Consider the following 23,460-nt stretch of genomic DNA (forward strand, 5'->3'; position numbering starts at 1 on the left):
TTTCAATGTTCATTGCATAAAATGCTATCGTCAGAAATAAGAACTTTCTTTTCCAAGTACATCTGTAATTCCTTCCAGATAAAAATCTGAACAAAGGCAACACCAGAAGTATATGGAATTACATAAGTTATGAATTATTAGGTACATTGTAGTACATTTAATATGTTTATTGTGAACTTTTTCTTTTCCAGTACAATATTTGGTTTGATTCTCAGGGTGATTATGCTAAATCAAAACCATGACTTGATTTAAGTTGGCCTTTTTTTCAGCTCTGATTTATCTACCTCTGATTTATCTACCTCTGATTTATCTACCTCTGATTTGAAAGTCGTTAATGTCTTGTGTTTTTGTAGAATCTTTTAGGATGACTTGTTTACAATTAAAAGCATTCTTCATTTTTCTATCCAACAGAATCTACCGTCTCGCCATCTGTAGAGCACGGTAAGTTAATTTGAATTATTTTCATTCCGTCAAATTAGTGGTCACAACAGTTACATTATACACCAACAAATACATCAACCACAAATCCTTAATCCAATAATAGATTGTCATCCTTTTTCACTAGAAAACATTTCAACAGATACCTATTTTTGAATTAAGCATTGATGTCATTTTTTAGTTTCAATGGGGTACATTTATATTTAAAAAAATGTTTGCAAACTGTATGAATCTGCCTAGCATCCCCCCATGCAACTAAAAATAATTGACATCAACGCTTATAATGAATTATTGAAATAGATTTTTAGAATTAAAACATGTTTAATGTACAATTGAACTGATCTTATAAGGGATTCTTTTTCACAAATCAATACGCAACGTCAATGGCCGTATTGTGACGTCACATTTTTCGCACCATTTGTGGACTTTTTTTCATAGAGAAAAAAAATCTCAACCAATTAGAAAGCCACATTCTGCGTTCAAACAATGGACAATTAATTTTACTTCTGTAAACTTGATTTGTCCTATGAAATGCTTCCGCATTCGTCAATCGTTATCGCTTAACAGGTTACTATACGTATGATAATATGATTTTATCGCATTTTTCCTGAGCAGAATGGATCGAGACATGATAGATTTTTGTGTGTTGTCTCTGAGATATAAAACCTATTTGTATGATACTTCCCGTCATTTATTATGGAAAAGTAATGATGATTGACATGTGACAGTGACGTCGTGAGTACGAGGTGTATATCACTGTCTAATTACGGATAATTAAAACTACACCCACACATTAGTACAACTTGACCGAGCCAACCTACTGACGGAATATACAAAGTATTGCCAACTTAACGAACATTACAACATGTCAACTTACTGAAGGTATATACAAGGTATTGTCAACTTAACGAACATTACAACATATCAACTTACTGACGGAATAAATAGCAACAAGCCAACCTACATTATAATGACGAATATACAATGTGCAAGGTGTGATTGTGTGACTGTTGATGTGGTGTGTGACTGTTGATGTGGTGTGGGACTGTTGATGTGGTTGTTGGACTGTTGTTGTGGTTGTTGGACTGTTGTTGTGGTTGTGGGACTGTTGTTGTGGTTGTGGGACTGTTGATGTGGGTGTGTGACTGTTGATGTGGTGTGGGACTGTTGATGTGGTTGTTGGACTGTTGTTGTGGTTGTGGGACTGTTGTTGTGGTTGTGGGACTGTTGATGTGGGTGTTGGACTGTGATGTTACTGTAGGGTGTGACTGTGTTACTATAGGGTGTGGTGATGTGACTGTAGGGTATGCCGGACTGTGACTATAGGGTGTGGTGATGTGACTGTAGGGTGTGACTGTGTTACTATAGGGTGTGGTGATGTGACTGTAGGGTGTGACTGTATTACTACAGGGTGTGGTGATGTGACTGTAGGGTGTGACTGTGTTACTATAGGGTGTGGTGATGTGACTGTAGGGTGTGACTGTGTTACTATAGGGTGTGGTGATGTGACTGTAGGGTGTGACTGTGTTACTATAGGGTGTGGTGATGTGACTGTAGGGTGTGACTGTATTACTATAGGGTGTGGTGATGTGACTGTAGGGTGTGACTGTGTTACTATAGGGTGTGGTGATATGACTGTAGGGTGTGACTGTGTTACTATAGGGTGTGGTGATGTGACTGTAGGATGTGACTGTGTTACTATAGGGTGTGGTGATGTGACTGTAGGGTGTGACTGTGTTAATATAGGGTGTGGTGATGTGACTGTAGGGTGTGACTGTGTTACTATAGGGTGTGGTGATGTGACTGTAGGGTGTGACTGTGTTACTGTAGGGTGTGGTGATGTGACTGTAGGGTGTGACTGTGTTACTATAGGGTGTGGTGATGTGACTGTAGGGTGTGACTGTGTTACTATAGGGTGTGGTGATGTGACAGTAGGGTGTGACTGTGTTACTATAGGGTGTGGTGATGTGACTGTAGGGTGTGACTGTGTTACTATAGGGTGTGGTGATGTGACTGTAGGGTGTGACTGTATTACTATAGGGTGTGGTGATGTGACTGTAGGGTGTGATTGTGTTACTATAGGGTGTGGTGATGTGACTGTAGGGTATGACTGTGTTACTATAGGGTGTGGTGATGTGACTGTAGGGTGTGACTGTATTACTATAGGGTGTGGTGATGTGACTGTAGGGTGTGACTGTGTTACTATAGGGTGTGGTGATGTGACTGTAGGGTGTGACTGTATTACTATAGGGTGTGGTGATGTGACTGTAGGGTGTGACTGTGTTACTATAGGGTGTGGTGATGTGACTGTAGGGTGTGACTGTGTTACTATAGGGTGTGGTGATGTGACTGTAGGGTGTGACTGTATTACTATAGGGTGTGGTGATGTGACTGTAGGGTGTGACTGTGTTACTATAGGGTGTGGTGATGTGACTGTAGGGTGTGACTGTGTTACTATAGGGTGTGGTGATGTGACTGTAGGGTGAGACTGTGTTACTATAGGGTGTGGTGATGTGACTGTAGGGTGTGACTGTGTTACTATAGGGTGTGGTGATGTGACTGTAGGGTGTGACTGTGTTACTATAGGGTGTGGTGATGTGACTGTAGGGTGTGACTGTGTTACTATAGGGTGTGGTGATGTGACTGTAGGGTGTGGTGATGTGACTGTAGGGTGTGGTGATGTGACTGTAGGGTGGGACTGTGTTACTATAGGGTGTGGTGATGTGACTGTAGGGTGTGACTGTGTTACTATAAGGTGTGGTGATGTTACTGTAGGGTGTGACTGTGTTACTATAGGGTGTGGTGATGTGACTGTAGGGTGTGACTGTGTTACTATAGGGTGTGGTGATGTGACTGTAGGGTGTGACTGTGTTACTATAGGGTGTGGTGATGTGACTGTAGGGTGTGACTGTTACTATAGGGTGTGGTGATGTGACTGTAGGGTGTGACTGTATTACTATAGGGTGTGGTGATGTGACTGTAGGGTGTGACTGTATTACTATAGGGTGTGGTGATGTGACTGTAGGGTGTGACTGTGTTACTATAGGGTGTGGTGATGTGACTGTAGGGTGTGACTGTGTTACTATAGGGTTTGGTGATGTGACTGTAGGGTGTGCCGGACTGTTACTATAGGGTGTGGTGATGTGACTGTAGGGTGTGACTGTGTTACTATAGGGTGTGGTGATGTGACTGTAGGGTGTGACTGTATTACTATAGAGTGTGGTGATGTGACTGTAGGGTGTGACTGTGTTACTATAGGGTGTGGTGATGTGACTGTAGGGTGTGACTGTGTTACTATAGGGTGTGGTGATGTGACTGTAGGGTGTGACTGTGTTACTATAGGGTGTGGTGATGTGACTGTAGGGTGTGACTGTGTTACTATAGGGTGTGGTGATGTGACTGTAGGGTGTGACTGTGTTACTATAGGGTGTGGTGATGTGACTGTAGTGTGTGACTGTGTTACTATAGGGTGTGGTGATGTGACTGTAGGGTGTGACTGTGTTACTATAAGGGTGTGGTGATGTTACTGTAGGGTGTGACTGTGTTACTATAGGGTGTGGTGATGTGACTGTAGGGTGTGACTGTGTTACTATAGGGTGTGGTGATGTGACTGTAGGGTGTGACTGTGTTACTATAGGGTGTGGTGATGTGACTGTAGGGTGTGACTGTGTTACTATAGGGTGTGGTGATGTGACTGTAGGGTGTGACTGTATTACTATAGGGTGTGGTGATGTGACTGTAGGGTGTGACTGTATTACTATAGGGTGTGGTGATGTGACTGTAGGGTGTGACTGTGTTACTATAGGGTGTGGTGATGTGACTGTAGGGTGTGACTGTGTTACTATAGGGTGTGGTGATGTGACTGTAGGGTGTGACTGTGTTACTATAGGGTGTGGTGATGTGACTGTAGGGTGTGACTGTGTTACTATAGGGTGTGGTGATGTGACTGTAGGGTGTGACTGTGTTACTATAGGGTGTGGTGATGTGACTGTAGGGTGTGACTGTGTTACTATAGGGTGTGGTGATGTGACTGTAGGGTGTGACTGTGTTACTATAGGGTGTGGTGATGTGACTGTAGGGTGTGACTGTGTTACTATAGGGTGTGGTGATGTGACTGTAGGGTGTGACTGTGTTACTATAGGGTGTGGTGATGTGACTGTAGGGTGTGACTGTATTACTATAGGGTGTGGTGATGTGACTGTAGGGTGTGACTGTGTTACTATAGGGTGTGGTGATGTGACTGTAGGGTGTGACTGTGTTACTATAGGGTGTGGTGATGTGACTGTAGGGTGTGACTGTAGGGTGTGGTGATGTGACTGTAGGGTGTGACTGTATTACTATAGGGTGTGGTGATGTGACTGTAGGGTGTGACTGTGTTACTATAGGGTGTGGTGATGTGACTGTAGGGTGTGACTGTGTTACTATAGGGTGTGGTGATGTGACTGTAGGGTGTGACTGTGTTACTATAGGGTGTGGTGATGTGACTGTAGGGTGTGACTGTATTACTATAGGGTGTGGTGATGTGACTGTAGGGTGTGACTGTGTTACTATAGGGTGTGGTGATGTGACTGTAGGGTGTGACTGTGTTACTATAGGGTGTGGGTGATGTGACTGTAGGGTGTGACTGTGTTACTATAGGGTGTGGTAATGTTACTGTAGGGTGTGACTGTTACTATAGGGTGTGGTGATGTGAGTGTAGGGTGTGACTGTATTACTATAGGGTGTGGTGATGTGACTGTAGGGTGTGATTGTGTTACTATAGGGTGTGGTGATGTGACTGTAGGGTATGACTGTGTTACTATAGGGTGTGGTGATGTGACTGTAGGGTGTGACTGTATTACTATAGGGTGTGGTGATGTGACTGTAGGGTGTGACTGTTACTATAGGGTGTGGTGATGTGACTGTAGGGTGTGACTGTATTACTATAGGGTGTGGTGATGTGACTGTAGGGTGTGACTGTGTTACTATAGGGTGTGGTGATGTGACTGTAGGGTGTGACTGTATTACTATAGGCTGTGGTGATGTGACTGTAGGGTGTGACTGTGTTACTATAGGGTGTGGTGATGTGACTGTAGGGTGTGACTGTATTACTATAGGGTGTGGTGATGTGACTGTAGGGTGTGACTGTGTTACTATAGGGTGTGGTGATGTGACTGTAGGGTGTGACTGTGTTACTATAGGGTGTGGTGATGTGACTGTAGGGTGTGACTGTGTTACTATAGGGTGTGGTGATGTGACTGTAGGGTGTGACTGTATTACTATAGGGTGTGGTGATGTGACTGTAGGGTGTGACTGTGTTACTATAGGGTGTGGTGATGTGACTGTAGGGTGTGACTGTGTTACTATAGGGTTTGGTGATGTGACTGTAGGGTGTGACTGTGTTACTATAGGGTGTGGTGATGTGACTGTAGGGTGTGACTGTGTTACTATAGGGTGTGGTGATGTGACTGTAGGGTGTGACTGTATTACTATAGGGTGTGGTGATGTGACTGTAGGGTGTGCTGGACTGTATTACTATAGGGTGTGGTGATGTGACTGTAGGGTGTGACTGTGTTACTATAGGGTGTGGTGATGTGACTGTAGGGTGTGACTGTGTTACTATAGGGTGTGGTGATGTGACTGTAGGGTGTGACTGTGTTACTATAGGGTGTGGTGATGTGACTGTAGGGTGTGACTGTGTTACTATAGGGTGTGGTGATGTGACTGTAGGGTGTGCCGGACTGTATTACTATAGGGTGTGGTGATGTGACTGTAGGGTGTGACTGTGTTTCTATAGGGTGTGGTGATGTAACTGCGTGTTGTAGTTATAGAACTGTCGCGTATCAATAGTTTGCTTTCAATGAAAATTTATGTTCATAAAGGATGTAAATGTGATTGAGATATACGGTCGAATGAAAATAAATGTGTGTGCTATATTTTAACAATATCATTATTATTTGTTTTGAATGATGTCAAATAGTTATTTAAGACAAACTGATATGTTTAGTGAACATGGGCGTGCCAGATATAAATAAAAAGTGGGGGAATTAGGAGAGCGTGGATAATTTAATCGTTAGCTTCGTCGATGAAAAACGATAGCTAGTGTTCTAAAAACTAGGTCAGATAGCTCGGTGACATTGACCCGACATTCTGACAAGTCACGGTAGCTTTATATCAAACGTTTGAACGATTCATTTTAGAATTGTCTAACATGCGTTCAAAGTGGGGTTTTGATTGTGTACAATTTCAAGTTTTGTATCAAATTTACATTATTTAGATTTGTAGGCGCATGTCCGACTTTAACATTTTTGAAATGCTATGATTATTTTATTAACCTCTCTTTAACAGTAAATCGTTATTCTACACTATGACTAGCGTAATTGGATAAGGTAAGTAAAATAGTTGTACAGATTACAGATAAACATAATTTAATAAACGTGTACAACCATACAAACACATTCTGTTTGATATATTAGGGCCATCGGACTGTGCTACTGTATATCAATGCATTAAAACATGATACATTCTGCTACTGTATATCAATGCATTAAAACATGATACATTCTGCTGCTGTATATCAATGCATTAAAACATGATACATTCTGCTGCTGTATAGCAATGCATTAAAACATGATACATTCTGCTGCTGTATATCAATGCATTAAAACATGATACATTCTGCTGCTGTATATCAATGCATTAAAACATGATACATTCTGCTGCTGTATAGCAATGCATTAAAACATGATACATTCTGCTACTGTATATCAATGCATTAAAACATGATACATTCTGCTGCTGTATAGCAATGCATTAAAACATGATACATTCTGCTGCTGTATATCAATGCATTAAAACATGATACATTCTGCTGCTGTATATCAATGCATTAAAACATGATACATTCTGCTGCTGTATATCAATGCATTAAAACATGATACATTCTGCTACTGTATATCAATGCATTAAAACATGATACATTCTGCTACTGTATATCAATGCATTAAAACCATGATACATTCTGCTACTGTTTATCAATGCATTAAAACCATGATACATTCCATAGAAAAAGTGTGTGTCAATACAGTGTGTGTCAATACAGTGTGTGTCAATACAGTGTGTCAATACAGTGTGTCAATACAGTGTGTGTCAATACAGTGTGTGTCAATACAGTGTGTGTCAATACAGTGTGTCAATACAGTGTGTGTCAATACAGTGTGTGTCAATACAGTGTGTGTCAATACAGTGTGTGTCAGTACAGTGTGTGTCAATACAGTGTGTGTCAATACAGTGTGTGTCAATACAGTGTGTGTCAATACAGTGTGTCAATACAGTGTGTGTCAATACAGTGTGTGTCAATACAGTGTGTCAATACAGTGTGTGTCAATACAGTGTGTCAATACAGTGTGTCAATACAGTGTATCAATACAGTGTGTCAATACAGTGTGTATCAATACAGTGTGTGTCAATACTGTGTGTGTCAATACAGTATGTCAATACAGTGTGTGTCAATACAGTGTGTCAATACAGTGTGTATCAATACAGTGTGTGTCAATACTGTGTGTGTCAATACAGTGTGTCAATACAGTGTGTATCAATACAGTGTGTGTCAATACAGTGTGTCAATACAGTGTGTGTCAATACAGTGTGTGTCAATATAGTGTGTCAATACAGTGTGTCAATACAGTGTATCAATACAGTGTGTGTCAATACAGTGCGTGTCAATACAGTGTGTCAATACTGTGTGTGTCAATACAGTGTGTCAATACAGTGTATCAATACAGTGTATGTCAATACAGTGTGTCAATACAGTGTGTGTCAATACAGTGTGTCAATACTGTGTGTGTCAATACAGTGTGTCAATACAGTGTGTGTCAATACAGTGTGTGTCAATACAGTGTGTGTCAATACAGTGTGTGTCAATACAGTGTGTCAATACAGTGTTTCAATACAGTGTGTCAATACTGTGTGTCAATACAGTGTGTCAATACAGTGTATCAATACAGTGTGTGTCAATACAGTGTGTCAATACTGTGTGTGTCAATACAGTGTGTCAATACAGTGTGTGTCAATACAGTGTGTGTCAATACAGTGTGTGTCAATACAGTGTGTGTCAATACAGTGTGTCAATACAGTGTTTCAATACAGTGTGTCAATACTGTGTGTCAATACAGTGTGTCAATACAGTGTTTCAATACAGTGTGTCAATACAGTGTGTGTCAATACAGTGTGTCAATACAGTGTGTCAATACAGTGTATCAATACAGTGTGTCAATACAGTGTGTATCAATACAGTGTGTGTCAATACTGTGTGTGTCAATACAGTATGTCAATACAGTGTGTGTCAATACAGTGTGTCAATACAGTGTGTATCAATACAGTGTGTGTCAATACTGTGTGTGTCAATACAGTGTGTCAATACAGTGTGTATCAATACAGTGTGTGTCAATACAGTGTGTCAATACAGTGTGTGTCAATACAGTGTGTGTCAATATAGTGTGTCAATACAGTGTGTCAATACAGTGTATCAATACAGTGTGTGTCAATACAGTGCGTGTCAATACAGTGTGTCAATACTGTGTGTGTCAATACAGTGTGTCAATACAGTGTATCAATACAGTGTATGTCAATACAGTGTGTCAATACAGTGTGTGTCAATACAGTGTGTCAATACTGTGTGTGTCAATACAGTGTGTCAATACAGTGTGTGTCAATACAGTGTGTGTCAATACAGTGTGTGTCAATACAGTGTGTGTCAATACAGTGTGTCAATACAGTGTTTCAATACAGTGTGTCAATACTGTGTGTCAATACAGTGTGTCAATACAGTGTATCAATACAGTGTGTGTCAATACAGTGTGTCAATACTGTGTGTGTCAATACAGTGTGTCAATACAGTGTGTGTCAATACAGTGTGTGTCAATACAGTGTGTGTCAATACAGTGTGTGTCAATACAGTGTGTCAATACAGTGTTTCAATACAGTGTGTCAATACTGTGTGTCAATACAGTGTGTCAATACAGTGTTTCAATACAGTGTTTCAATACAGTGTGTCAATACAGTGTGTCAATACAGTGTGTCAATACAGTGTGTCAATACAGTGTGTGTCAATACAGTGTTTCAATACAGTGTGTCAATACAGTGTGTCAATACAGTGTGTCAATACAGTGTATCAATACAGTGTTTCAATACAGTGTGTATCAATACAGTGTGTGTCAATACAGTATGTCAATACAGTGTGTGTCAATACAGTGTGTCAATACAGTGTGTATCAATACAGTGTGTGTCAATACTGTGTGTGTCAATACAGTGTGTATCAATACAGTGTGTGTCAATACAGTGTGTCAATACAGTGTGTGTCAATACAGTGTGTCAATACAGTGTGTCAATACAGTGTGTGTCAATACAGTGTGTGTCAATACAGTGTGTCAATACTGTGTGTGTCAATACAGTGTGTCAATACAGTGTGTCAATACAGTGTATCAATACAGTGTATGTCAATACAGTGTGTCAATACAGTGTGTGTCAATACAGTGTGTCAATACTGTGTGTGTCAATACAGTGTGTGTCAATACAGTGTGTCAATACAGTGTGTGTCAATACAGTGTGTGTCAATACAGTGTGTCAATACAGTGTGTGTCAATACAGTGTTTCAATACAGTGTGTCAATACTGTGTGTCAATACAGTGTGTCAATACAGTGTGTGTCAATACTGTGTGTGTCAATACAGTGTGTGTCAATACAGTGTGTCAATACAGTGTGTCAATACAGTGTTTCAATGGCTTTGTTATTGTCGTCAATAAAACAAATTGTGTTACTAGTTTTGTTAAAACACGTCAGAATGTGTAAATCAGAAACAATCTTCTGCACGTCTATCTGTTTTAAGTTTCCTTTCAAGCCTGAGAGTGATGACTTTGTACTGATTTATTATCGATGATTTATGTGACAACAGTAGGACAAACATTAAACATATAGATATGTGAACGTGCCGAGACAGTTAGATATATTTTTTACGACTAATACGATATATGATACAAAATATATAAACATAAAAAAATGTCTAAAGAATGTGTGTACATGTCGAAATCATTTATACATCATAAGTGATAAAATCTCAAAAATGTAAAAATACATAGATATATTTGAAGCATAATTGCTTGATCTTCAGATATGGTATGACTAAAGATGTGTCATGTACCTCACTTGTTAGTAATTTGATAAACAATCGAATGATAATAATGAAAATGATTTACTTCTCAGCATGTTACTATTATCTCTAAGTACGGTAAATCTTTAATCTGTTTTAAACCATGTGATTTATTAGGAAGTAGTCAGACACCGATCTAATAACTTATGACCGCAATAATGTCTGGTATATCTTTTATGATAGCGACAGTGACATTAATTTTAGATATCTAGAAATAGACCAAACTTTATCAATATGTCCTACTTCAGTGTAAAAAGTATCCATCTTGGAGAGAAAATGAAAACATATATTAATATAATGGTTTGACAGTAATTACACAAGGTTACGGTGACATGATACAGTGATCAATATCTGTGTTTCCCTGTGACCCCCATACCTATATCAATACGTACCTAATCTGCGTTCCCTCTATCTTATATCTCTTTATTTCAATATTCGTAACTTCCGTCATGGATTTCGTTTTTTGTTTGCTCCAAATTCTCATAACTTCCGTTCTGGATTGCTCCAAATTCTCCTAACTTCCAACCTTGATTGCTCTAAATTCTCATAAATTCCAACCTGGATTTCCTCATTTTTTTTTGGCTCCAAACATTACCGACGAGCCCCAGTAAGAGTTGGTAAATATATTATTCATTGTTCAGTATTAACTGTATCTCTCACTGAATCATTATTTAACGGTAATACTCTCATTGGTGTCTGTTGTACAGTTCTTCTTTTAGACATCAAATAAAAAATGTCACTAGTGACTATGTTCAAGATACGTGATGAGTAGCCCTCTTGTTCGAACCCCTCCCAAACAAAAACAACAACAAAAACCCCAAAAAGAACCCCGCCTTATTACATTTCTTGAATGACGGCGAAAGGTGCAGGGATAAGCATTAACTTGGAGGAAATAATTCAATTTTTATTAGTCTTGAGAGTATACATCTCATCAACATCATAAATTACAAAGAATGTAATTCAAGTCAGCTCGGGTAGAGCAATGCACTGGCATATGACATTATAGCATGCACATATTTGTATATATATATATATATATATATATATCTATGACTCAATAAGGAAATTAATAGTATGGATCAAACTACTAGTTACCAGAAGCCAACAGAGTAGAACGTAGTAGCGATGCTTGGTATAAAAACTTGCCCAGATTACTTAATTCTATAACATTACCCGTTGATAGTAAATGGATTAACTTATAGACAGAGAGATTAACCCGATAGTGAGGCTTTATATATCTAAAGCTTATCTATAGTATTTAGGGTCATTGCTGGAATATTTTCTCACAATTAGTTTGCAACCTCAACTTTCTTTAGAGCTAAATGCAAGTAAAGGATCATTCATCACAATTGAGGGCTCGGAGCTCGAGTGTAGTCTCGATGGTTTGGACCAGAACAAACAATTTGGACACATCACTGATGTTAACAACAATAAAGCCTATGTTTAAATAATATTTCAATTTCTACTCAAGTTGGACTCAATGAAACTACCAAACTTAATCTGTTTCATTTGCTCATGAATTTGACCAGATTAACACTGATCAGTGCGTATGAATACATGGTTAAAATCCTTCCGCGAAACGATTTCACTTTTTCTACATTGTTGTTATACACATGGAATAATTATTAAAATTATCAAATTTATAATGCATTCTTGTATTTTATGAAAGACCAGATATGCTAAATACTTCTATTTTGACATATTAATGCTGTTTTTAATCCTAATATTGCGGACTATTTTACTCGATCGACTAAACATGCACAATCCGGAACTCCTCGAGCTTTTCCGCAATTGACTTGCACAAGCTTCCAGACATTAATATCTAGACCGACTTTTTTATTCGAAAAAAAAACCAATTGAAATATAAGGATTGAATCTTGATTTGGTCAATTTCATGGGATCATGAATTGAGTTGCTCTTGAGACAAATTCAACATGAACTGTGCTTCGCAGTTCATTAAATTTGTCTCAAGAGCAACTCAATTCATGACCCCATGAAATCGACCAAATCAAGATTCAATCCTTAAATACAATATTACAGCTTGTTTTTCATCAGGTTAATAGTTTGCCAGGATACTAAAATTCCTTATTGACAACAGCATGAGTCTATAATTGTAGTATACATAGAACTATAGAAAGATTTACAAAAGAAACACACATTATAGGCACCTTTCGGAACAAATCGAAAGTTATAAAAAGTGGAGCCAAAATGAATCAAACTCAGCCATACAGCTGTTTCGTCCTTCCGGAACTTGTCAGTGATGTTAAGTTATAACATTTCTCTAAAGTCTATAGTGACACTCACAATAAAAACTGCTTTCTCATCCACAGCGGTGATTTAAATACCACCGTCCTAGCTGTTTAAGCTGTATTAAGACGTTAAAAACACTCGTTTAGTAAATAAAGGGACGTTTAAGGAAATAGAAAGTAAATGAACCGAGAAAACTTAAGTTCGAGTCTGATAGATATTCTATAATAGGCTTCTGTGTACTCAGTGACGCTGCCATAACCTATGGGACCTTATTTCCGGATGATTCCACATCTTAATCGGACGTCGTTTCTTTCTTTGTACACCCACCTAATGTCCGGAGATTCTCGTCTCTGTAAACAACAAACAATTAGACCTACAAATACCCGTTTAAAGGCCACGGGGTATCGTCATTCATGTCTAAATCACGGACATAACTTAGGTTTATGTGGTGACTGATATAATATAGTTATATGGTTTTGATATAGTTAATATCGTCATTCTACCACCAGTTTTAAAGTACGTAAACTTTAGATGTACTAAGCCTCAACTATTTGTAAAGTCACCATTTGTCAATATTTCTTGGTGTTATAAAAACTCCCGGACGGAATTTTATCATTCATACTTCTATGAGGACATAACTCTCCAGATGGCACGTACCAAACTTTATATACCGTTTACAAACCACTAGCTGTGAAAATCGTTTTGGTATTGTAAAGGGTTTAGGCGATATCTTTGTATTTGTAATTAATGTTTTGCAACTTTTGCCGCCAAAACTTTAATGTATAATGATACTTACTCTTATTGAGTTAGGAATAAAACAAGAAGTTTAACATTGAAGGAACAACTGTCACCTTTTCGTCTTGACCAATTCATCCTTTAATTTTATCTATGTATGAAAAGTCTAGACCATCATGCGTTTTTTCTGGGCAATATGACCTTACGCACATTTTTTTAACGAAATACCTTTAATTCATACTTAGTAATACATCGCAACTGTATATTTAAATTCATTTCTTCCTGACTTCAGATTGTTCATGTCGAATTTGAACGTTTTCTGTTAGTCCGTTTTTGAAAAAAGGTCGAAAAACAACAAAAAATTCACGGTAATTGGTCGCGACCCAGTAACGACAACAGACTCCTCGTTAATGATATGGCCAGGTCAGAAGTGTGAAGATCCTTATGGAAGTCCGGAATATCAAATGATCGTTAACAAATGTCACAAGGGGTTCTGTACTCCGAAATATAATAAATTTGGTAAAAAATATAAAATACGTATGTGCTTTCTCCTTCAATCTTAACCTACTTGGAACAAATTGCTTGGGGCCAATGGACCGGTAAACATCTTTTGAAAACAAAAGTGACACACATATTAAGTTACCAAGAGTTGGGTATCTGTGTACAACACATCAATCTAACGCCATGTCAACCTAACGACATGTCAATTAACGACACGAGACCCGGGGTAAATCATTTGGAACCAGTAAACCAATTACTGGTAAACACGGGCGTGGAGAATGACGTACATTCACACTCCAATAACTTGTCTTACTGTTGTAGACGTTGTTCGTGTGTTACCCCGGTAAGGTCCGTGTAAAACCGAGGTGGATGGCCTGGCCTTGTTGAGAAGTTGGTTGACCGATACTTCATGTATAGCTATGACGAACTTTATTAGATATTATTAGTGATATTGGAATGACAAAGCTTAATCCGTCATTGATCAGAAATCTACAAATCACAATTTACAAATCTTGAATCTAAGAAATCTGTCGCCGAATGTTTGTTTTACGTTGCCGTTATAGACATACCTTCATTAGTATTCGTCATTATATTTAAAATGGATATTAAGATCCTGTAAATAAATGGCAAATTAGTTAACAATGCCGTTATCGCTGATACATGTATTCAATACTGCCGCTAATTGTATTGGAAAGTCTCCAAATTAACCACTGTCAATTGTAAATACAAACGTATACTTTTACATAAATATACCAACAAGAACCGTTCTTAAAGGACAACAACACAATATTACCCCTTCTATTCTGATTTTGTTGGCTATTCTCATCAAAATTATATATTTTTTAGGGAGCTGTTATGCTGTTAAGTAATATCTTAACTTCACCCACATTTTTTAGGGAGCTGTTAGGTTGCCACCCACATTCCGGAATGATACCACATTTGGACAAAGAAAACGACATTCCTTCATTATAAATCAGTATCCCACCAAGAAAGTTTAAGGATCTGATTGTTTAAGATAAATCCTAAATACCGTAATAATGTGGATGTACAGCACAATTATGAATTTAACCCGAAATAAGCATTAGGTTATATTTAGTAACATCAGATATCAATCACAGCTACTAGATGTTTTATAAAACGCCCATCCTTCCGACACCCCTGGTCCTGTTGTCAGCTTTGTTCTATGCTGTCATACTGGTTTAAGCTACCGCAAACATTTTGTTAATTTTCTCTTCTAAGAGAAAGTATGCAACGAAAAACAGACAATAACCACTGTAAATTATAACCGAGTCACCAGTGGATATATTGCATATCCTTTGTAGAAGAGTTTGTATTGGACGATTTTGTGTGTTAGTATAGAATGAATTGAAACGATGGAATCATCACTTTCCTATTGGTGTTGTACAGTGAATCACTTTGGGTTTTTTTTCGATGAGAAACATTTACACGAGAATGTATCACCGGAAGAATGGATCAATCAAAGTTGTTTACTTCATTCCCCCGGATTTTACAGTCACGAGAGTATATAGGTTATACAAAAATACACAGTGACTGGTGTTATTCTTCTACAGAACTTACATGTATGTTCAAGGTGTTTTAGCTTATATTTGTTTTCTTAAACAAACCATTTTACCATATACTTCAGTCACTTCAGGAATATCACAGTCTAAATGTGTAATGGTTCTCGGGAGTATGAAGTACATTGAATGTTTTATGCGATTTTCCAGAATTGTTTTTTTTTATGAAAACATTGAATATCCAACAGTGTCTTCAGTAATACGAAATATATTTCACGAGAGGGGCTAATATTTTATATTTTATCACTAGCGCGCAGCACGAATGAAAAATATCAAAATATTAGCCACACGTGGGGAAAATATTTGGTGATTGGTTTTTACTGAATAAACTGTTAGATATTCCGTTTATTACATATTATAGCAAAATATACTGGATAAGCTTTTAATTTTCCCATTGTCGTTTGTAAGCAGTGTTCTGTTTTGTGAAATCATAAAAAGGGATATTTTTTAAAATATCCTTTTTACAGAATGAATCTGTTTTCCATATTTCTCTGGTAAAATGAAATAAAGAATTTTCAAAATATACACATCATTACAACACAGGTAGTAATGGAAGCTGTGAGTTAAGTGAATTCTATTATGATTACTGAGATCTAACTCCTGAAATATGACTTAATGTGTGTTTGTAAATTGATCCAATATAGTACGTTCCAATGGTTTTATTGATAAATTCACATTAATCTTATTCCAAATTAGTTTTAACTCAACTGTAAACAAAACGTTTCGCGCATGTTTTGGAGTTCTTAAGCATTTAACGCAGACCTTAGAAATCAGTTAAAAACTATCGCCTCGTCAAGTTCAGAGATCTAAATATAGCAGTTTCAGTATACTTAGTGTTTATTGTTTGATGTTTATATCTGTTACGATTCTGAAATCAATCACCAAACCTAACGCGTGAACTAACACGGTCTGATTCTACCAGCTGTCTGACATTGTTTGAAAATTTCAAACTTGATTATTAAGAAATATGTGTAGAAAAAACATTTTCTTCTCTTAAATCACTGAGGGAGGGTCATTTTCAACTTATGACAAAAGAATTTTATCTACCGAGATTATTTGTATTGAATTTTATCAACGTAAAATGTTGTCACCGCGAAATGTAATCACCGTACGCGTACATGGTTAAGGTGACCAGACTTGAACTAGTGTAAGTTGTCTTTGATCTTAAAGTAGGCATCAAGCTCACATTCATTGATTTCAATATGTTTCGTGGATAATATCTTTTTGGAAAATAAATTCTAATATTTATCCAGGTCATGTGTTAATTTATAAAACCTTTTTAATAGTTTGTCATACAACACGAGTTTCCCTGATATGCTTGATTGAGTGATAACCAATCGACCTTTACAACTGATGGAAAACCATACCATGATTAATTATTAATTATTCAGCTTTATCAAAGTGCTTTTAAATCAATTTTTTTTTACTTTAATTGAAAAATATGACGTGCATAAACTGCTAGATGGCACTTTCATAATTATAACACAAATTAAAAACAAGATATACCAGTTATTGGATTCAATATGGTAACGCTCATTACACTTTATTAAAATACTCATGACTGTACATATATTTGTAAAACATGATTTAAGAGTTTAGCTTGTAACTAACGTTATCACAGATCGATAGACCTGGATTGTCAACGTGACACATTATCAATTACATAGTACAAATACTTCATAGTCAATCATCAAATCTTATTGTTACGGAATGTATTGAATTGTATGCATGTGATAATGTGTAATCTATAATTCGAATGGAATTAATTTAATAAATCATATCCTCTTAGGTAAAATTGTGATTTTCACGTCAATTTTTAAATCGATATAAACGTTTCATCAGATTTGAGGATACGATTTATTAAGATATGATTTGTTTTCTATTTTCACACAAAACTTTAGCAGGAGGAAATGATAGAAAGTCCATGTCAGTCTATCTACATGTACATAACTTACTCCAACCTTCTAAGCTTGTAACAGTGGAAACAATAAGACGTTATCAATGAATTTACATAATATGTAGGAGGGTTTGATAGACAAGTAGATAGGTCTGCATACAAATTTACAAACTAGAATAACTTGTTACTACTAGAATGTATAATTTCTAAATCGTATTCTATAGCAAGGCCCGGCAACAAACTATCCTTAAATTGATCTCCCAAATTGAGAGGGATGACTGCCTTCCAATCAATCAGTCACTGGTTTACCTGAGATATTTTACCTGTACAGGTGAAAAAAAGGTGTTGAAAAGCCGAGAGAAAGTCAGCCTACGCTCTAGTCAACATTCAGTATGTGGTCGTCTTTGCAGGTGAAAATTGCTCAGTTATCTGTGTTAAAAGTACAGCCCGATTCTTATATGCTGATAGTGCTTTTACTCCACGGATAGTTGTTCTGTTATACAGGTGATTATCATAACGGTTCTTCTGGTTATGTTTCTTACGTAATTATTTGGATTGTTTTATTATCACACTTTGGTGTTGGACGATTCCATGGCTTAAAATGGACGTTAAGTCTTTAAGATGTTTTTAATACACGAACTTTCTTACACGCAATTGTGTGTATATGTAAATTTTTTAATTCTGTATTTCAGCGAAGTGGAATGACTTGTAACAAACATAATGGCAATATATGTATCATTTATTGCTTTTGAAATTCAGAAAAAATAGGAAACAACTATATATGTAATTGTATGCGTTTAATATTCATGTTTCAGAGAATGACATATAACGAAAAAAACAAAGTTCTGTATCTAGTGATTTGTAATCTAGCAAAAACGAAACAGACAACTATGCATGTTATTGTAATTATACTATTTATGTTTTGTTTCAGAGTCGCCATTTCAGGACCTACATTGAAGATCTCTGTCTATGAAAACAGTTTAAAAAATCGCGCAAATATGAAGGAATACAGAATACCAACGCTAGCTGTCATCGAGGAAATACCAGTTACAGAAAACTGCGAAAATAATCGCCTAGCTCCGTTTGTTGTACAGCCTGAGACTGAAGGAAATAACTTTGATGAATCAAACAACAACACTGATAAGACAGGTGAAACATCAAATAACGATCTCCATGGAAACAATGACCTTGATAAATGTGAAAAATGTGGTACAGAAAATGGTAATGATCTGGGAACATTAAAGGAAAAAGCTGCGAAACTAAAGCTGAAAACTCGGCGTTCTAGTTACGTCACGTGGGAAACGGAGAAATTAGTTCGATCGGGAGCGTTATTTAAAGCCAGAATACAACAGGAGGTTATCAAAGATCCACAAGAGGATCAAAAACTTACTCCCGAACGTAAAGATAAAATAAACAACGACATCGGCTGGATCCGACGAGAACTGGTTTGTATATTAACGATATAAACATCAGTAGGTTTGTATATTAACGATATAAACATCAGTAGGTTTGTATATTAACGATATAAACATCAGTAGGTTTGTATATTAACGATATAAACATCAGTAGGTTTGTATATTAACGATATAAACATCAGTAGGTTTGTATATTAACGATATAAACATCAGTAGGTTTGTATATTAACGATATAAACATCAGTAGGTTTGTATATTAACGATATAAACATCAGTAGGTTTGTATATTAACGATATAAACATCAGTAGGTTTGTATATTAACGATATAAACATCAGTAGGTTTGTATATTAACGATATAAACATCAGTAGGTTTAGTATATTAACGATATAAACATCAGTAGGTTTGTATATTAACGATATAAACATCAGTAGGTTTGTATATTAACGATATAAACATCAGTAGGTTTGTATATTAACGATATAAACATCAGTAGGTTTGTATATTAACGATATAAACCATCAGTAGGTTTGTATATTAACGATATAAAACATCAGTAGGTTTGTATATTAACGATATAAACATCAGTAGGGTTGTATATTAACGATCTAAAACATCAGTAGGTTTGTATATTAACGATCTAAAACATTTGTAGGTTTGTATATTAACGATATAAAACACCAGTAGGTTTTTATATTAACGATCTAAACCAATAGAAGGTTTGTATATTAACGATATAAAACACCAGTAGGTTTGTTTATGGAACGAAAATATATCAAATGTTGTACATCATCGATAATATCATACATTAAAATATATTTTATGAAAGACTTATGAGACACCCGGAGAAATAAAAAAAAGTATATTTTTTTAAGTAAATTGATATACATGTATTTAAAAGTTCATTCTTCGTCGATACTGTGCTAGCTAAACGTTATTGTAAATTACATTCATTCATCAACACGATTCGTTTTTGTTTACCTTTTTAAAGGCTAAAACCTGTACAAATCAGTTCAGCTACTGTAAAATGATTTCTTCGTACATATGTATATCTGAATAAAAAAGTCAAACACAATTGAAAATGTAATGATATAATTGATATTATACCTAAATAATTTACGTCGTCGATCAAAAGTAAGTAAATAGATGAGGAAGATGTTAATCACGTGATAGACTAATTAAAAGTTTAGAAAATAACCTGTTCTGTAGACACCTACCTACCTACCCACCCACCCACCCTTATTTTACTGATGTATGGAGAGGTATGGCAGTAGTGACGAAGATAGTGCGTGACAATAAGGACACCATTCATACTGAATTATCTAATCGAGGAACGGCCTTCTAATGTATCAATGCAGCACTTTCATCTTTTAAATAACAACTAATTTGTAAGATAGTCACGTGGAAAGCTTATAAAACCAAGAAATACTAACACCGTTTGTGTCATATAAAATCACATCATTCTGCCGCCTCGTTCTCGAGTTTTCCATTCCGATCTACATATGATAAATTTGTGGGAACCCTTTTATATGAACATATTGAATGTTATCTGTGTTTACCATTGTATGCTTATCAAAGTATCAATTAAAATGATAGCACGTGTTTTACGGATTAATGGATAATTGTTGGACGTGTTTATCAATGTCACTTAAATATGATTCTTATTTCCGTTTTAAAAGAATCTCCATAACATATACCTTTTTATTCATATTCTGCCATCGTCCTATAAATTTTAGATTCGTTATTATCAGCCGGTATCCTCTGTTGGTAACATATAAATGTACGAATGACAGACTTCTGTGTTTAGATAACGTATTAAAGATAAACATTTGACATGAAAATATATATTAATCTGTTCACAGCAAGCCATGCGGATATTGGATCAGAGCCTCGCCAAAAAACTTCTGAATTTACGCCACGAAATGCATTCCTTAAAACTTAAGTGGAGCTGTGATGATCACAAAGAGATGATGGAGGAAGTCACGTGTGATTTGGAAGAGCGTCAGGTTCTTCAAGACGTTTGTGATCAGCCCCTTGGCCCTGTGGATATCAATCCGCTTAAACAACTCGGTGTAACGCGGATGAATTTAAGTGCGCGACGATTTAGTACGTGTTGAGTGAATACCACAGGAATACACTTGGGATGTTTGGAGACAATATTTGGTTATATGTGGTCACGGAAGTGCACAACAGTTCACTAAGTGCTGATGGTGTCAACACAATGCTGTCACAAGTGGGAAATCTGTGACCACGTGACAATTATAGCGATATAACAGTAACGCCTACTAGTTAATTAGCTGCACGAATTAATTGAACATGTCACCATGTGTCTGCTGTGAATGTCTCCACTGACTCAGTCTCGGTATATTAGCAGTATATTGACTCACATTTCCTTTCCTTAGTGTTAATGTATACAGTAAAATATATTTACAGTGTAGTTCAACGATATAGAATAGTTTAGTATGATTAAATGGACTGACAGATCGAACTGTCAGTGTTGAAAAACTTATTTTAGGGTCAGTAAATTAAGGATGTCTTAAAAAACCAAATGTACTGGAAATATACAACATTAATACATGCATTGCTATGACATTTACAGTCATTATAGATGACAAAGATGTTGCAGACAAACATACTTGTAGTATATTGTGCTAAGTCTTAAATAAATATGTTGAGTACTTAAGTGTGCCAATTCTTGGTGTGTTGAGTACTAAAGTGAGTCGTTTGTTGGTGTGTTGAGTACGAAATTGAGCCAATTCTCGGCGTGTTGAGTACTAAAGTGAGCCGTTTCTTGGTGTGTTGAGTACTGAAGTGAGCCAATTCTCCATGTGTTGAGTACTTAAGTGAGGCAAATTTCGGTGTGATGAGTACTAAAATGAACAAATTCTGTGTGTTTTGCTGTGACGGAAACTTTTGAAGTCCAGATGTTTTATTTACAGTGATATGGAACGGATAAACTTTCAGATCCATTAGATATAAACGTAAACAAATTACATTTACCAGTGTACATATACATTTTGTAGCTGCAACTTAATGAAATGAGCCTACGAATTCGCGTCTGTAAATTTTACGCCAAAAACCACTTTAAGTCTATGTTTTAATGTATATCGTACTATTGTACTATATATGTCTTGAAATCTGAGCTTAAATACAAAACAAAAAGGAAATGTATGTTTCTTCAGATGACATGACAGACAAAATGTACAACTGTTTACGTAGAAAACCCATGTATAACTGTTTACATAGACAACCCATGTAAAACTGTGTACGTAGACAACCCATGTATAACTGTTTACATAGACAACCCATGTAAAACTGTGTACGTAGACAACAAAAACTGTGTACGTAAACAACCCATGTACAACTGTGTATGTAGAAACTCATGTGATATATGCTATATTTATTTTTGGTCAATATTATACTTCTTACTGAATGTTTTCTAATCAACAAATTTCACGGAATATTACTTCCAAACTCCGAGAATTAGGAAAATACCTCTGAATTGGTGATTGTGAGATTTTTCTCGTGGAGTTATGATATTGGATATACATGTAACTAGGTGATTTAGGGTCAGTTACTATTTTTGAAATAGGTCAGATTACCTAAAATAGGTCAGATTACCTAAAATAGGTCAGATTACATGAAATAGATAAGTACCCATGAATATCTGTGATACTAGAATAAGAATTGTAACGTCTGTTATTTGTCGTAACACATGACACATATTACGAACGTAAAAACCGTCTTATTTATATACATTTTTTTCAGATAGGGATACTTAAAAAACATTATGTTCTTACTACGTACTGATGTTTAGCTACTAAGTAGATTTGAGAACGAGAGTGACTGAGAAAGAATTACATTGTATTAGGTTTTTCTTCAATAAATACTTATATATATCAATTATTACCAACATTGTCACTATCTAATTACATAGTGAATTCCAAGTCTGTAATTCTGGTAAAACTAATTAATTTTCCATTAGGGCTATTAATTATTTATTTCTCCGCTTCGTAATAGAGGCTGATATCTCTTTTAACCGTTTCAAAATATAACAGAGTTCCTTTTCTATGGTGTTTATCAATATAGAAATTTTACAATATAATGTTTTGAATATGAAAATTTTTACCATATTTCAGAATGTACAATATTGTCCGTATTATGACATTGTAGTAATACGTGTATATCAGATGTTTAACATTTCTGGCGCGTTTGGTAAATGTACTTGATATTGATATAAACATTCCTAACATCATGTTCTGTTTTTTCCCGACCACAACTGTCTACAGACTCAGATTAAAAGAAAATGATAAAAGTTTTAAAGTGACAAACTAATTAAAACATGAAATAACAAATGAGGGATATTCTTGTGATGTTGATTAAACATTATCAGTAATCATACGTGCAGTAACATAAACGTCGTAAAATTTATAACGTACATTATATGACGACTTCATGTAT

General features: G+C 36.2%; 1 protein-coding gene across 1 annotated transcript; it reads left to right on the forward strand.

The window, feature by feature from the left end:
- The first annotated feature begins 334 nt into the window (after positions 1 to 334).
- Positions 335 to 21,718, forward strand: LOC117317019 (protein FAM167B-like). The gene is made up of 3 exons (XM_033871797.1): positions 335 to 441; positions 18,516 to 19,029; positions 20,862 to 21,718. Exons 1-3 carry the CDS (start codon positions 335 to 337, stop codon positions 21,114 to 21,116), a joined length of 876 nt encoding a protein of 291 aa, XP_033727688.1. The 3' UTR covers positions 21,117 to 21,718.
- The last annotated feature ends 1,742 nt before the right edge of the window (positions 21,719 to 23,460 follow it).

This window comes from Pecten maximus, chromosome 18 (genome assembly GCF_902652985.1).
Source record: "Pecten maximus chromosome 18, xPecMax1.1, whole genome shotgun sequence".
Classification (NCBI taxonomy): Eukaryota; Metazoa; Mollusca; class Bivalvia; order Pectinida; family Pectinidae; genus Pecten; species Pecten maximus.

Coding starts and splice junctions, on each gene's coding strand:
- LOC117317019 (XM_033871797.1), top strand. CDS start 335: ATGTCTTGTGTTTTTGTAGAATCTTTTAGGATGACTTGTTTACAATTA. Junction 442..18,515: donor CTCGCCATCTGTAGAGCACG/GTAAGTTAATTT, acceptor GTTTTGTTTCAG/AGTCGCCATTTCAGGACCTA. Junction 19,030..20,861: donor GCTGGATCCGACGAGAACTG/GTTTGTATATTA, acceptor ATCTGTTCACAG/CAAGCCATGCGGATATTGGA.